This window comes from Oryctolagus cuniculus, chromosome 7 (assembly GCF_964237555.1).
Source record: "Oryctolagus cuniculus chromosome 7, mOryCun1.1, whole genome shotgun sequence".
NCBI lineage: Eukaryota > Metazoa > Chordata > Mammalia > Lagomorpha > Leporidae > Oryctolagus > Oryctolagus cuniculus.
In genome coordinates this window covers 144148899-144163183 of record NC_091438.1, presented here as the reverse complement: position 1 = coordinate 144163183, position 14285 = coordinate 144148899, and the positions used below count along the sequence as shown (strand labels likewise).

Genomic DNA, 14285 nt, shown 5'->3' with positions numbered 1-14285 from the left:
CTAAAGCAAAGTAAAACAAACAAGAGAGGGGGTGGGCCTTTAGCCCGGTGGCTAAGATGCCAGTGAGCATGCCTGTGTCCTATATCAGAGTACCTGGGTTCAATACCTGGCTCAGCTCCTGGCTCCAGCTTCCTGCTAATGTGAACCCAGAGGGGCAGCTATGATGGCTCAAGTGACTGGATTCCTGCCACTCAAGTGGGAGACCTGGACTGAGTTCCTGGCTCCCACCTTTGGCCCCATGTGGGGGTGACTTCAGGCATTTGGGAAGTAGGCCAGTGGAATGGGAGTGCCCTTTTGCCGCTCAAGTGAAGAAAAAAAAAAAAAAAAACAGAAAAAGAAGGTGTTTGGTTTAGTGATTAAGATGCCTCTTTGGACAACTGCATCTTATCCTAGAGGGACTGCACTTCAGTCCTAACTCTGCTCCTGGTAATGCACACCCTGGGAGGCAGCAGGTGATGGCTCAGATACTTGGGTCCCTGCCACCCATATGGGAAGACCTGGACCTAGTTCCTCATTCCCAGCTTTGGCCTAGCCCTGCCCTGGCTGTTGTGGGCATTTGGAGAGTGAGCCAGTGGATGTCTCTTTCTCTTGCTGCCTTTCAAATAAAGAAAAATAAACAAACATTTCTAAAACTAAAGAAAAAACAAGAAGTTGGTGACATCTATCTTTCCAGGTATAGGCAGCCTGGTAAAACAGTTAAGGCTACAGGCTCAGCAGCCAGCATTGGACCATAATGGGTTAAGCTGCTGCCTACTATGCTAGCATCTCAGCTGCTCCACTTCCGATCCAGCCCCCTGCTAATATGCCTGAGAAAGCAGCAGAGGATGGCCCAAGTGTGTGGGCCACTGTACCCACATGGGAGACCCAGATGGAGTTCCAGGCTCCTGGTTTCAGCCTGGCCATTTGGGGAGTGAACCATCGGATGGAAGATCTCTTGCTTGGTAACGCTGCCTTTCAAATAAATAAATAAATCTTTAAAAAAAAAATAGAGTCAGGAATCAGACTGACTATGGCTCTGTCTCATCTCTAACTGGCTGTATGACCTTAGATAAGTTCACTGACCCTACTGTGTCTCACAACTGAAAGTTATTTCAGTGGTCCTGGCCTAGATTTTGAACCTTATTTTATTCTTAAGTGTTTAACCACTCAGAGTGGATGGAAGAGGAACCACGATTTACCTGAATTCTGCTGGTGGGGGAGGCAAGTTGTCCTCAGAGAAGGCAGGAGAAGGTGAAGAGGTGGAGTCGGCCTGTGGTGGTGGAGGATAGCTGCCTGCATCCATGTTTTCAACTGAGCCAACACAGCCATTCTGGTACACCAAGGTGGGTGAGTACCTGACAAGGAACCCAGTGTCAAAGCTGTCATTTAAAGAGCCCGAGGGGCACACTTTTTTCTTCTTAAAAGATACTACAAAAATGCATTTGATACAAAAGCTATTAGGGAGAAGTAAAATAAGAATATTCTCTACATCTACTTTCTGCTATACTGAATTTTGTTGTAGGAGTAAATATCCTGTTGTTAAATATCTTTCAGATATCTCTGCCTCATTGTTTGTGGAAACAGGATTCGACCCAGATTATCAAACATGCTTTTGCTCTCCAGTACTGGTCTTCTCAAACCCAGAAATTTTTTAAAATTCTCTTCCAAATGTTAGGTGCAGTTGTACCTGAATCCCAAAGTCTGCCTTGTGGCAAAGGGCGAAGCCAAGCCTGAGGGGCTGGCGGACTGCAAACACGTGATTAGCACGCAGCCTGGTTTTGAGGTCGGCAAGCCTCTGGAGTGCTCAAAGGCCAAGGAGGCATCTGATTGCAAAATCAAGCCACGGATGAATGCAGCTTGCTGTGTGGTAGCAAACGTGGCCTCTCTGCCAGGTCTCTTATCAAACGAAATGAGCTGCGGATTAAAACAGGTTGCTAGCTAGGGCTTGCCTCGTGAGAGCCTGCCCCTCGGAGCACTGGGCCTTGGGCGAATGTGCTCCCAGTGAACAACAATAAGCCTCCGACAGCAAACTCCGAGCACTGGTCAGAAAAACACAGCCTGCTCTGTGCCACCTCCCCTTCTTTCCACCATTGCTGGGTCCTAAAAGGACTCATCTAGAACAGACCCCAGGGAAACTAGGGTTGCAGAAAATGAACTGAATTGAACGACACCCTGATGTGGAAAATCCCCAGGCCTGGAGTCCTGCAGGCCTGGCACATCTATTTACAGGTTTACCAGCAGGCACGTCCAGATAGCCTCGCCACGCAGGCCAACTCCAGAGATCCTGGGCGACGGGAAGCAAAACCATCTGTATCACCCCCACTCCACACATAATAGTGGGCACTCTGAAGATGCACGCTCCCTGGCCTGAGAGGCACCGAGCCTATGACAAATGCCTGTCTCAACAGGATGGGACCACAGAACAAAATGGCCCCTTTTAGGGGAAGGTGAAGGTAATGAAGGTGCCCTCGGGGTTGACTTCCCTGTACAGGGAAAGTTCATTTCTCCTCTCCCCATGTTCATCACTCCTTATAACAAATCTCTTAATCCAGAAAGAACAAGTGTCAGAAGTGTCAAGATTTTTAAAAGTCAAGATCTTCATGGTAGAGTTATTCCTAAAAGCAAGAACAACCCAGCTCTTTGCTTTTATCATTCCTAGACACCTGGCATGGGCTGGCACGGTTCTCTGACAGTCAGAATGCCACATACTTGAGGAAAACCGGGGCGACATTCACACCAAGCAGTTACGGTGACTCGGCTTCGAATGTCACACAGGTCAAACACCAGGATAGGTATAAAACCAAGCTTTAAACCATTTTCCCCCTTTAAATCTCCAGTGTGATTTGGTGTTGGGAAATGGGGTCAGACTGACATCTCCCGTTTCTCCACAGAGATATATAGCCTCGGTGCTGGCCCAGCAGCCTTTCCCACACTGTCTCTGAGGTCTGCATTCAGTCCTCAGCCAGCCTCTCTCCCAAGACCGACAAAGGCTGGCTGAAAAGCTGCTCTGGTGACGTGCGTGATTCCACTGCCTGGCTGCCCCTCTCCTAGGCGATGCCCAGCTCGGAGGCTCGACCTTCACATTAAAGCTCTGGAGGCAAAGGGGCCCCAAGACCACTCTGTTTCCCTTTGCAGTCTCTCCTCTGAGGCCCTCTCACACAGCCACGTCTGGCAGAGGAAGGGCACTAGAAGCCATCGGGCTTTCTGCTCCAGACCACTCCAGTCACCTCATTTAAATTGCTGAGTCTCTTGATTTATTTAGCAAGTTTTAATCATCGGATGGATGCACTTTAAAGTAGCTGATTAATAGTGGTATTGATTTAAGCCACACAGCTAGACTTCAGGGGCTGTGAAAGGTGTCGTGCCAGAGCTGTTAGACTGTTGTCCCCAGCCCCTTCAAAGAACGTCACTGAGAATACAAAAGCATCACCTACCCAGAAGGCCCCAGCTTTTCTTTGGACTCCACAAATTCTTGTCCCATCTTCATTTTCTCCCACTCTTCCTTACGGGTCTTGATTTTACGTGGGTTTACATTCCCTCGGTTTGGATTATCTTTCTTCTCTTTCTATAATGAAAAAGAATAGAAAAGCCTTTGCAAAATATTTTCCGAAGTTCTTCATTAAAATCCTACCCATCTTCACGGACACAGAGCCCAGAGATGATCTGCCTAGATAGCATACCAAGTACCTGGAGAATTTATGGAATTACTGGGTTTGGAGTAACCTAGAGGCCATCTAATCCAAATTACCTCCCGGGCAAAATATCTGCTCAGACACGTACTCCAACACCTCTAGCAATCGCAACGCTGCCACTTCTTTGCATAACTCATTCATGGTTTTAAACAGCTTTAATCGTTAGGAAGCTAGTGAACAGCTATTTGTTATTGTCTCATGTATACAAGTCAGTCAAGAGATGAGAAGTAATGATAGCTACAGATATCTGGGACAGACAGAAGGAAATAGTTAAAAAAACAAAACAAAAACCAGTGAAGAAATTTTCAGCCTGTATCACTGCACTAGCCTCTGGCGCTCTCTTGGGCCTCCTGGCAGCCATGCTAATGGGATTGCGAGGTCGCAACTGACAGGTCACACACACACCATCAGGAGTCCAAGCCCAAGCAGAGGGGAGCAACTCCAAAACCTAGGCACCTCCCCTCACCCTGACCCCGCCCAACCAGCAGTGAAGGTGTTAAACCGCGCCTGTCGCCAATCAGCTACTACAGAACCTTGTGCTCATCTCTGGGAAATGAGCTGCAACACTGGTGGGGAAAGGCCTAGCCTGGCTCGAGTGTCCAGCAGAGTCAGGTGCAAATTGCAAGAGAAATAAATGGTGAATAGAAAAGTCAATTTCTAAAACTCAGCCTGAATATACTCAATTGTTAATAGCGCTAGGGGGAACAAACACATTTTTGGTATGATTTATACTTTCATCTTTGTGGTGCTTGGTGAGGACACATTTTTTTAAGAGTTTCACCTGGCATCCAAGCAAGCAGCCACCCGGAATCACTTCACATAAGGCTGGCTTCCTTTTTATCCCCCTCCACAATCGTGCCTACTGATGTGCAGAACAGAGGCCCCTCTCCCCTCACCCTGTGCTTTCTCTTCTCTTTCATGATATCCTTGGTGTCCTGCAGCATCTTCTCCTTCCAAAGATCAAAGAAGTATGAAGGGTCGGTGTAGAATTTGAGTGCCTCTTTTCCATCATCCCTGGGATAGAAATGAAGACAAGCAGCTGTCAGTAGACAGATGAGCTCCCAACCAAATCCAATATTCCAAACACCTACCAGTTAACAGTTGTTACACCAAGGAATCAAGAAGTCATTCGAATCAATTGCATATTTCCTCTCCCATACCAGCACTTAAATGCCCCTGAATGGCACCTCTCTCCTCATTTGGCTTTTTAAGAACCTTAGCCTTACTTTTAATTCCTGGTAGAGGGATTTGCATGGTCAGGGCAAGAACAGACTACAACAGCAGGAATTCTGATGATTTCTACTCATTTGCATGGCCACAGACATCTCCCTAAAGGTATCTGGAGAGCCTGGCACAACAGAGGGATTTCTGCCACTGGTTTCCCTTTCCCTTCCAATTCCCCAGGACTCTCCAGGAAATGATAGGGGCTTTCCACCCACCTGAAACCCGGGCATACACATGCAGGATCTTGTGTGTACATACACACACACACACACACACACACACACACCTCAGACATACATAACTGTGCACATGTGCTTGCTGTTACTCCTCTGCACACAGATAACCACAGCACCTCACCTTCTTGTTCCCTCTTAGCACAGCACAGCATCCATACCCCCAACCACAAGGGGGCCCTGGTGAGAACAGATGGTCAGCTGTTTTAAGAACCTAAGACTTATCACTCACTATCTTTAGTAGCTACAAAAGTAATACAGAGTGCACTGTGAGTCATTATAAACTAGTGGCCAAACCCAACGACCCTGGTTGGAATCCCACTGTCCAGAAAGCATGGCCTTCGGGGGGAACACTTATTTTAATATTATTCTGGGGCTGGTGGTGTGGTGTAGCAGGTAAATCTGCTGCCTGCAGTGCCAGCATCCCATATGGGCTCTGGTTCGGTCCCAGCTGTTCCACTTCCAATCCGGCTCTCTGCTATGGCCTGGGAAAGCAGTAGAAGATGGCCCAAGTCTTTGGGCCCCTGCACCCACATGGGAGACCTGGAAGAAGCTCCTGACACCTGGCTTCAGATCAGTGCAGCTCCAGCCATTGCGGCCAACTGGGGAGTAAACCAGTGGATGGAAGACCTCTCTCTCTCTCTCTCTGCCTTTCCTCTCTCTCTCTCTCTGTGTAACGCTGATCTTCAAATAAATAAATAAATCTTTTTTTTAAACTGTAAGACTTTACAGTAACTCTTGTTCTGAAGGAGATACACCACTGCTTTCTTGCTTCTGTTAAGCCAACTCCAGATACCTAAGAAGAGACGCTAATTCTGCTATTGTATGTTACAAAGGAAAATGCCATTAACTGACAAAATTCTCTTCATGTCATTTGTTTATTCCATCCTATGCAACACATCAGCTGTGTGATCCCATCCTGTCTCAAAACCGTGTCCCTGAGTCAGCTGGACTAAATAAATGATGGAGGCTGCAGAGTCCAAACTGTCCTGCTCTGCTAGCTGGTCCCTTGGAAAGCTAAGGGCAAACAAAATGGGGAGTTGCCATATATGTGAGAAGCTTCCAGGCCCCCTAAATCAGGCTGGCATCCCTGAATTTCACAGGGATACACCACACACATTTCTGCTCTTCGGTGTAGCCATGCCTGATAGCAGACATCTGCCTCCAGCTATCTGTTACCTGTAATTACTTCTTACCTGTTCCAAAGATATTTATGAATGCAAGCAAAATAAACATTCACCTTCTGACCCTCTCCAGTGTTTGTGTGTGTGTGTGTGTGTTTGTGTGTGTGTTTTTTTTTTTTTTGCAGAATGACAACACTACCAAACCACCAGAGGGGAGGGGCTTTAAGTCATCTATAAGGCAACCTTCTTTTTCAAGACCAGTCACAGCAAGGCAGGCCTTTTCAGAAGGAAATGTCAAAAGGATGTTCAAAACACAGTGAACGAAACTCCTCTGGAAGAAAGCCAATTGCTCCTTAAGCTTTGGAAGGACCTCTCTGGGCCAGAGCAGCCAGCGCATGCGGCAGGCCCCACTAACACGCCCAAACATCTGGTAACCTAGTGGTTTCCAAGTCAGTGGGAGCCTTGCTAGCATGCTGCCCCTGGGATCCACGTTGTAGGACCGCCTTTATAACAAAAGTCCTTTTTGGTTCTATAATAACTAAATTCCTTGGATGGAATCCAAGATGGACCTGGTTTATACCAAATTAAACTCTGCAGGATGCAATGTTACAGCAAACTTTCAATATATATTATATTCACTATGAATTTCAGAAACCAAACAATAATAAATGACAACTGTTCACAGGGTAAACTGTAGCTTCTGTTGCCACAAGCCACTCTGGGATGGGGAGTAAGCTTTTTGATAGACTCTTCTGATGTAAACAACATCTTCAGATAAAAGAGCCTAGTGCTGTTTGTGGTTCAGGCTGGAAAAAGGAAGGAGCCAGCCAGCCGTTACCTGTATGGGGTAAGATTGTTGAGAGGGGGAGGAGTATCACAGGTATTATATGTTTCCAAGACAGGCACTGGGAGAGAGTTTCTGTCAAAGAGCTTCTGGTCCTGAATGGTGGAGCTTCGGAAGGCCTTTCGGGTGTTGATTCCTTGCAGCGACACTGAGAGGAGAGGGAAGGCGTTAGAAAATGGACGACAGGCTGTCTGAGCAAACACTGAGTCACCCCAGTCGGAGAGGCCTCAGCTGCTGCATTTCTTGGCTGCGGCTGTCTGCAGCCAGGTTTTTTTTTTTTTCCTTCCCCTCTGGGGAAGCCCCACAAGGCTGTCAGCAGCCCAGCCATTTCACGACTGAACAAAATGAGGCAACACAAAGGTTTACTATGTGGCCAGATAGACCAGGCCTCTCCTAGGAGGAAGGAATCTTCCAAGTACTTTTATGGTAGCAAAATACAATTGAGAGAAGGGAAATTTGAGCGCTGGGGAACTGGGGGATTGGGAGAAAGAGAGTGTGTGGGGGTGAGGCAGAACTTAAAAGGTTTCTTTACGCCACCCAGGCTTGTCATTTCAGAGCAGAACTCCATAGGTTTCTGTGATTTTTTTCCCCTTGCTTTTTTATAAATTAGGGGGAAAAATTCGAAGAAACTGCTCAGCAGAGCCTGCAAATGCTGAGCTCAGCTTCCTTACCTTCTTCTTCCTTGGGATCCAGCTGAGTGACTTTAACTTGTAGTCGGTCAACCCTCTCAGCAAGGGAGCTTACCCGAGAGGCAAAGGTTTTTGCCTGAGTAAAGAGCTCTCCAAAAATGTCCTCTGCATATTTACCTGCAAAAAGCAAAGAAACCAAGTCACCAGTGCACAGAAGTGACAAAAATGGTCAGGAAACTGGCTACCAAGGCCGGCACGACCCATCCCCATACACTGTCCCGCACCCCCCCGAAGGGAAGTGCCACACTCGAAGAATCTGCTTGCTCTGAGAGATAAAGATACTTTCTCCTTAGCTTCGGCAGTCTGTAGAGAGCACAGCCTTCCTGGATAACTGGACAGTCATGAAACTTGAAACAGGCTGAATAAAACTGAAAGGTGTAATGCAAAAAATTGATGTTGGAAGAGCAGACATATTTGCTTACAGCCCTAGCCCCTTGCTTTTCTATAAAATCACCTGGTAAAATGGTTCTGGAAAACAGACTGGGAGTTAAGAGGACCTTCTGGGTGCCTACAATTAATATGATAAGAAATATCCTCCTCAATGGAGCCACAAAAATGCAATGAACAAGCGTGATGAGTCATGGTATCTTCCAGGGCCCTTGAATTTATCAACAATCCACAAGCAGAGATGTGTAACTTCTCTGAAGGGGTGAAAGGTTACTTTATCTTTTATAACCTACAACTTTCAAAGTCTTTGTTCTGGGTTGCAACCCTTCAAATCTACATCTTAGGGAATAAGTGAAAAGCTGAAAATTTCAAGCCCTCCCTGAAAAACAACATACCAGCGGTCTCTTTCCACAATGTCTTGTTTTTTACAAAAAGAAAAGAGTTCTGTGCTTTCAACCCTGGAATGCAAGGAGAATTTGCAGCCAAAGAAACATAACAGCAATTTGACACTACCTCCATATTGTCATTCCAAGCCACAAGGCATATTCTTCCTAGGAATGAAAAGCGCTGCATAGGAATAAAGACACCATCTGAGCTTTGATTTGCAAGGTGAAGGCAGGCATAAGCAACCTGGCCCAACCAAAAGATAACTTTTCTGGGACCCACATAAGCAGGCTCTGATTTTTAGCTTCTAAGCTACATTTAGGCCTAAGTCCTCATCTCAAGGGGAAGAATTCGTCTGAGAAGTCGAAACAGAACCTGTAGTGTGGCTGAAGCTCACCTTCTAGTATAACATGGAGAGAAAGAAGACCAATCAGCTGCATAGTTTGATTTGCTGGTAAATGAAAGTCAATAAGGGCTTCTAATCAGGAAGGAGCAAGTCCCACATACTGAATGGTTCTGTTATCTGAACAATACGGAAGCTCCCTGCTCTGCTCGAAGGTCTCACACTGGAGCCTCATCTCTACTCTGCAGGTTGGAGGACCTGTCTGATCCCGGTCCATAATATGGCTAAGATCCTATAAAACCACACTGCATCATGCTCATCCTGGCAATGGAAAATTGTGTTTGGAAGGCTAAAGCAGAGAAAGGTGCAACATTATTCGTGGAAAATAAACCAGGTTCAAAAATATCCATCTGTTCTGAAGGAAAAGAAAGCCTGCACCAATTTACCCCTCGGTCACCAAGAGAGTACCAGGGTTTTCTGCTCCTCAGCCAAGAGGGCAATGACAGTAGGAGTTGTGGCTTGGGGTAGCACAGCCGTTTTCCAGATAAAATCTTACAAAGCACCCTAAACTGGGGTAACAATGAGCTCTCCTGTTGAAGAGGGAAGAGGGAATGAGGTGTTGTGAAGGCTACCCCACTGTCACCTCACGTCAGGCAGACTCAAAGGACACTACAAGACATGGAAAGAGCAGCAGACATCGCGGCAGAAAATCTGGGTTAAGTTTCAGCTTTCTATTTAGTCCTGTGTACTCAGCAAGTCACAATCTCTCAGACTTAGTTTCCTTACCTGTAAAACGCAGACAACTATATTTCACCATGTTATAGATGATTTTCATGTATTATTATTATTTTTTAAATTTTTATTTATTTGAGTTATAGAGAGAGGGAGAGGCAGAGAGAGATTATTTTTTAAAGATTTATTTGAAAGACAAAGTTACAGAAAGGCAGAGGTGGGGGGTCTCCCATCCACTAATTTGCTTCCCAAATGGCCCCAACAGCTGGAGCTGGGCCAACATGAAGCCAGGAGCCAGGAGCTGTTTCTCAGTCTCCCACATGGGTGCAGGGACCCAAGCACTTGGGCTATCATCCACTGCTTTCTCAGGCCATAGCAGAGAGCTGGATCAGAAGTGGAGCAGTTGGGACTCAAACCAGCACCCATATGGGATGGTGGCACTGTAGGCGGCGGCAATACCCGCTGGCTCTATAGATGATTTTTAAGATTGTGAATACACACATCCTTTTAAGCTTAGAGGAAACTTTTTTTAAATTTATTTTTATTTATTTATTTTTTTTGACAGGCAGAGTGGACAGTGAGAGAGAAAAAGACAAGAGTTTAGAAAAGTCTTCCTTTACCGCTGGTTCACCCTCCAATGGCCACTGCGGCTGGCGCACCGCGCTGATGCGAAGCCAGGAACCAGGTGCTTCTCCTGGTCTCCCATGCGGGTGCAGGGCCCAAGCACTTGGGCCATCCTCCACTACACTCCCAGGCCACAGCAGAGAGCTGGCCTGGAAGAGGGGCAACCGGGACAGAATCCGGTGCCCCGACTGGGACTAGAACCCAGTGTGCTGGTGCCACAGGCGGAGGATTAGCCTGTTGAGCTGCGGTGCCGGCCTAGAGGAAACTTTTAACATGATTCCAATCAGTAATTTGATAGTCCCTATTCTTCAAGTGCGAACAATTACTCTAACTCTGAAAACAGAAGTTTGATACTTAACTTGGAGAAAACCAAAGAGCCTTGTTTAGAGTCAAAATCCACTCATTCAGATTACCAGTACAGACCTAATATCTACGAGGACATTTGTAACAGGTATTGCATTTTGCACAAAATTCCAGAGTAGTCTTCATTTTTTTTTCTTTAGCAGAACTCTTCAAATTAAATGTTACATGGAAGTAAAACTGATTTTTTAAAAAAGATTTATTTATTTACTTGAAAGTCACAGTCACACAGAGAGAGGAAAGGCAGAGAGAGAGACGGACAGACAGACAGACGGACAGACTGAGGTCTTCCATCCGATGGTTCGTTCTCCAGATGGCCACAACAGCCGGAGCTGCGCCGATTCAAAGCCAGGAGCCAGGAGCTTCTTCCGGGTCACCCGCGTGAGTGCAGGGGCCCAAAGACTTGGACCATCTTCTGCTTTCCCAGGCCATAGCAGAGAGCTGGATCAGAAGTGGAGCAGCCAGGTCCCGAAATGGCGCCCATATGGGATGCTGGCACTGCAGGCAGTGGCTTTACCTGCTACGCCACAGCGCTGGCCCCAATAAAACTGATTTTTTGAAATGTGGAGTTACTCCTGCTGAAGTCCAAGTGGAAGTCCTGGAGCTCCCCAATGGCATGTGCCGCCACCTCCCCACTCCATGCAATCAGTCAGACAAAACCCCAGTATCATTGCACGGGTTCCTAATGACCCAACTCAGGGTTCCATCCTCCGAGCTGGTCACAATGCTGATCCAAAGGGCTGGCTGTGTATTTCTTAAGGCATGGCAACCTAAGATATGAAATGCAATCTTACTGTACTGAAGGAAAATACGAATTCTGACTGTGCTATCATGGAGCAATCTATGTCTGTGGAATTTTTAAGTCTTATGCTTTATCCATTCCATAATTAAACTTTCACTACCAGCCCGAGCACTTCTGGCTAGAGTACAATGCACACAAGGCCGAGGTCGGGCCTGAAGCACACGTGAGCCTGTACTTGCACCACACTGCTAGATGAAATCCCAGGCATCTTTCAAGGTCCAGTTCAAATGTAACCGCTTCTGTGAAGGCTTTCTTGACCCTACCTATCCCCATCTGCACCCTCAGTCCCCACAGAAAGTATTCCTTTCTCTGTATTCTCTGTGCACCAACAGCATGGAACAGTAGAGTACACCATGAATCATTCAAAAAATGTTCGCTGAGCTGCTACCGGGGGAGGTACTAGATGAGGTAGACACTGGGGTTCCGGGAGAAACAGCACATGATTCCTGCCTCCAAAGACCCTTTGGTTGACTACAGGTGGCAGATGGTTTGCAATATGTAACAGGTAACAACAGAGGTGCGGGACAGGAGCTCAGAGGAGCGCTGAGCCCAGTCTGGAGGAGAAGTCACCTGAGCTGAGTCTGAAGCATCAGGTAGAGGCGGTCAGGCAGACAAAGAGGGCGAGGGCTGTCCAGCCAGGGGGACAGTAAGAGCCCTGTGTGGAAGTATAGGGGAGCACAGTCTGTCTCAGGAGAACTACAGTAGTTGATAGTTTATTTTTTCTTCTATTCCTTTCTTCAACTTTTCATTGTAAAAGGCTGTAAAATGGGAGAAAAGGAATTGCAAAAAATGAGGCTGGAAGAGCAGATTGGTCTTGGAGGGTCTTGGCTGCCTGGCTAAGGAACTTGGATCATTCCATAGGAAGGAATAGGCGAGATAAAACAGTTAAGATTTGTACTCTTATTTTACAAACGTGTTAAAGTACAAAAGTTAACACAGACTTAATTAATTCAGAATTATAAAAGGAAAAAGGAAAATTTATGTTTTAGGGATCATTCTGGGATGGGCATAGGGGATAAAACTCAGGATTGGATCAGAGAGAGGAGGCCAGAGGGTGGCCTGGGCAGCAGTTCAGGGGAAAGTCAAAGGTCTACACCGGTGGCAGATGCAGAGTAGGGACAGAGGTGACACGCTTTTAGGGAGTCTGAGGTTGCTTTTATTTATTCTTTAAGATTTATTTTATTTATTTGAAAGACAGAGTTACAGAGAGAGGTAGAGACAGACAGAGAGGTCTTCCATCCGCTGGTTCACTCCCCAGATAGCCGCAACAGCCGAAACTGCTGATCCAAAGGCAGAAGCCAGGATCTTCTTCCAGGTCTCCCACGCAGGTGCAGGGCCCAAGGACCTGGGCCATCTTCTACTGCTTTCCCAGGCCACAGCAGAGAGCCGGATCGGAAGTGGAGCAGCCAGGACTAGAACTGGCACCCATGGGACGCTGGCGCTTCAGGCCAGGGCTTTAACCCACAAAAACTATTTATTTACTTGAAAGGCAGTTACGGGGTGGGGGATTCTTCCATCTGCTGGTTCATTCCCCAAATGGCCGCAGGAGCTGTAGGGCTGACATGGGTTAAGCCGCTGTCCGAAATGCCAGCATCCCACATGAATACTGGTTCAAGCTCCGGCTGTTCCACTTCTGATCCAGCTCCCTACCAATGGGCTTGGAAAACTAGCAGAAGACGGCCTGAGTGTTAAGGCTCTTGCCACTCACTGGGGAGATTCAGATGGAGTTCCAGATTCCTGGCTTTGGCCCTGGCCATTGTGGCCATCTAGGGAATAAATGAGCAGTTAGAAGACCTCTCTCTTTCTCTCTGACTTTCCGTCTAAGTTTGCCTTGCAAATAAATAAATATTTAAAAAAACAAAAACAAAAACAAAAACAAAACACTGTTGGGGCCAGTGCTGTGGTACAGTGGGTTAAAGCCCCAGCCTGCAACATCAGCATCCCATATGGGCGCCGGTTCGAGTCCTGGCTGCTCCACTTTTGATCCTGCTCTCTGCTATGGTCTGGGAAAGTGGTAGAAGATGGTCCAAGTCCTTGGGCCCCTGCACACCCATGTGGGAGACCCTGAAGAAGCTCCTGGCTTCTGGTTTCAGATTGGCCCAGCTCCAGCCATTGTGGCCATATGGGGAGTGAACCAGCAGATAGAAGACCTCTCTCTCTCCCTTCTGCCTCTGCCTCTCTGTAACTCTGCCTTTCAAATAAATAAATAAGTCTTAAAAAAATACTCTTTTTGCTTCTTACTGGCTGTGTGTCTTCAGGCAAGTTATCTCACTTTTCTGAGCCTTCATTTCTTTATCTGCGAAGTGGGAATATCATAACTTATCCTCATAGGATTATTGGGATGGATAAATGAGATAATCTATGTCAAGGTCCTATTAAAACCTGATATAACATAGACAATCAACAGACGGGAGTTCCCCTCTCACTCATTCTCTCCTTAAGGATTATTTATGTCTGTCTCCTCTGGCAGATCCTTTCTCAGCACCACTGTATCTCCTCAGCATCTAGTGCGTGAAATACTTTCAATACATGTTACTGGATGCATAATGGGTCAGGTAGCCCCACAACGTGAGGAAACCTTGTTTTCTCGGGCACAAAACAACCCCAGCCCTCAGAGCAGCTTTCCCGACATAGGAGTCGTCTGAGCACAGGTGGGAGGGCAAGCAATGGCATCCATCAACACCATCCTGGAGAAACGCCTGAGAGAGAGCATCACTCCTGCTGAGCGCAGGCGCTAGCTGCTCTTTGTCCTGCGGGAACGGAACCTGTGTGTGATTGACTTCCACCCATTTGGCCTTCTCAGGGTGACATAAGCAGAGATGATGCTTTTAGAAGCAGTAAGGCTCTCTGCAGCCTTCGAGTGCTTTC

The 14285-nt window shown here is 46.9% G+C and overlaps 1 protein-coding gene across 1 annotated transcript in view; it reads right to left on the bottom strand.

The window, feature by feature from the left end:
* Positions 1–14285, bottom strand: part of WASF2 (WASP family member 2) — a 94921-nt gene that overhangs the window by 4727 nt on the left and 75909 nt on the right. The window contains exons 3-7 of the mRNA XM_002716090.5: positions 7768–7902; positions 7091–7244; positions 4568–4685; positions 3414–3544; positions 1179–1334 (exon numbers count right to left, since the gene is read on the bottom strand). Of these exons, the coding sequence (XP_002716136.1) occupies positions 1179–1334; positions 3414–3544; positions 4568–4685; positions 7091–7244; positions 7768–7902 (694 nt within the window). The remainder of the gene's footprint in view (positions 1–1178; positions 1335–3413; positions 3545–4567; positions 4686–7090; positions 7245–7767; positions 7903–14285) is intronic.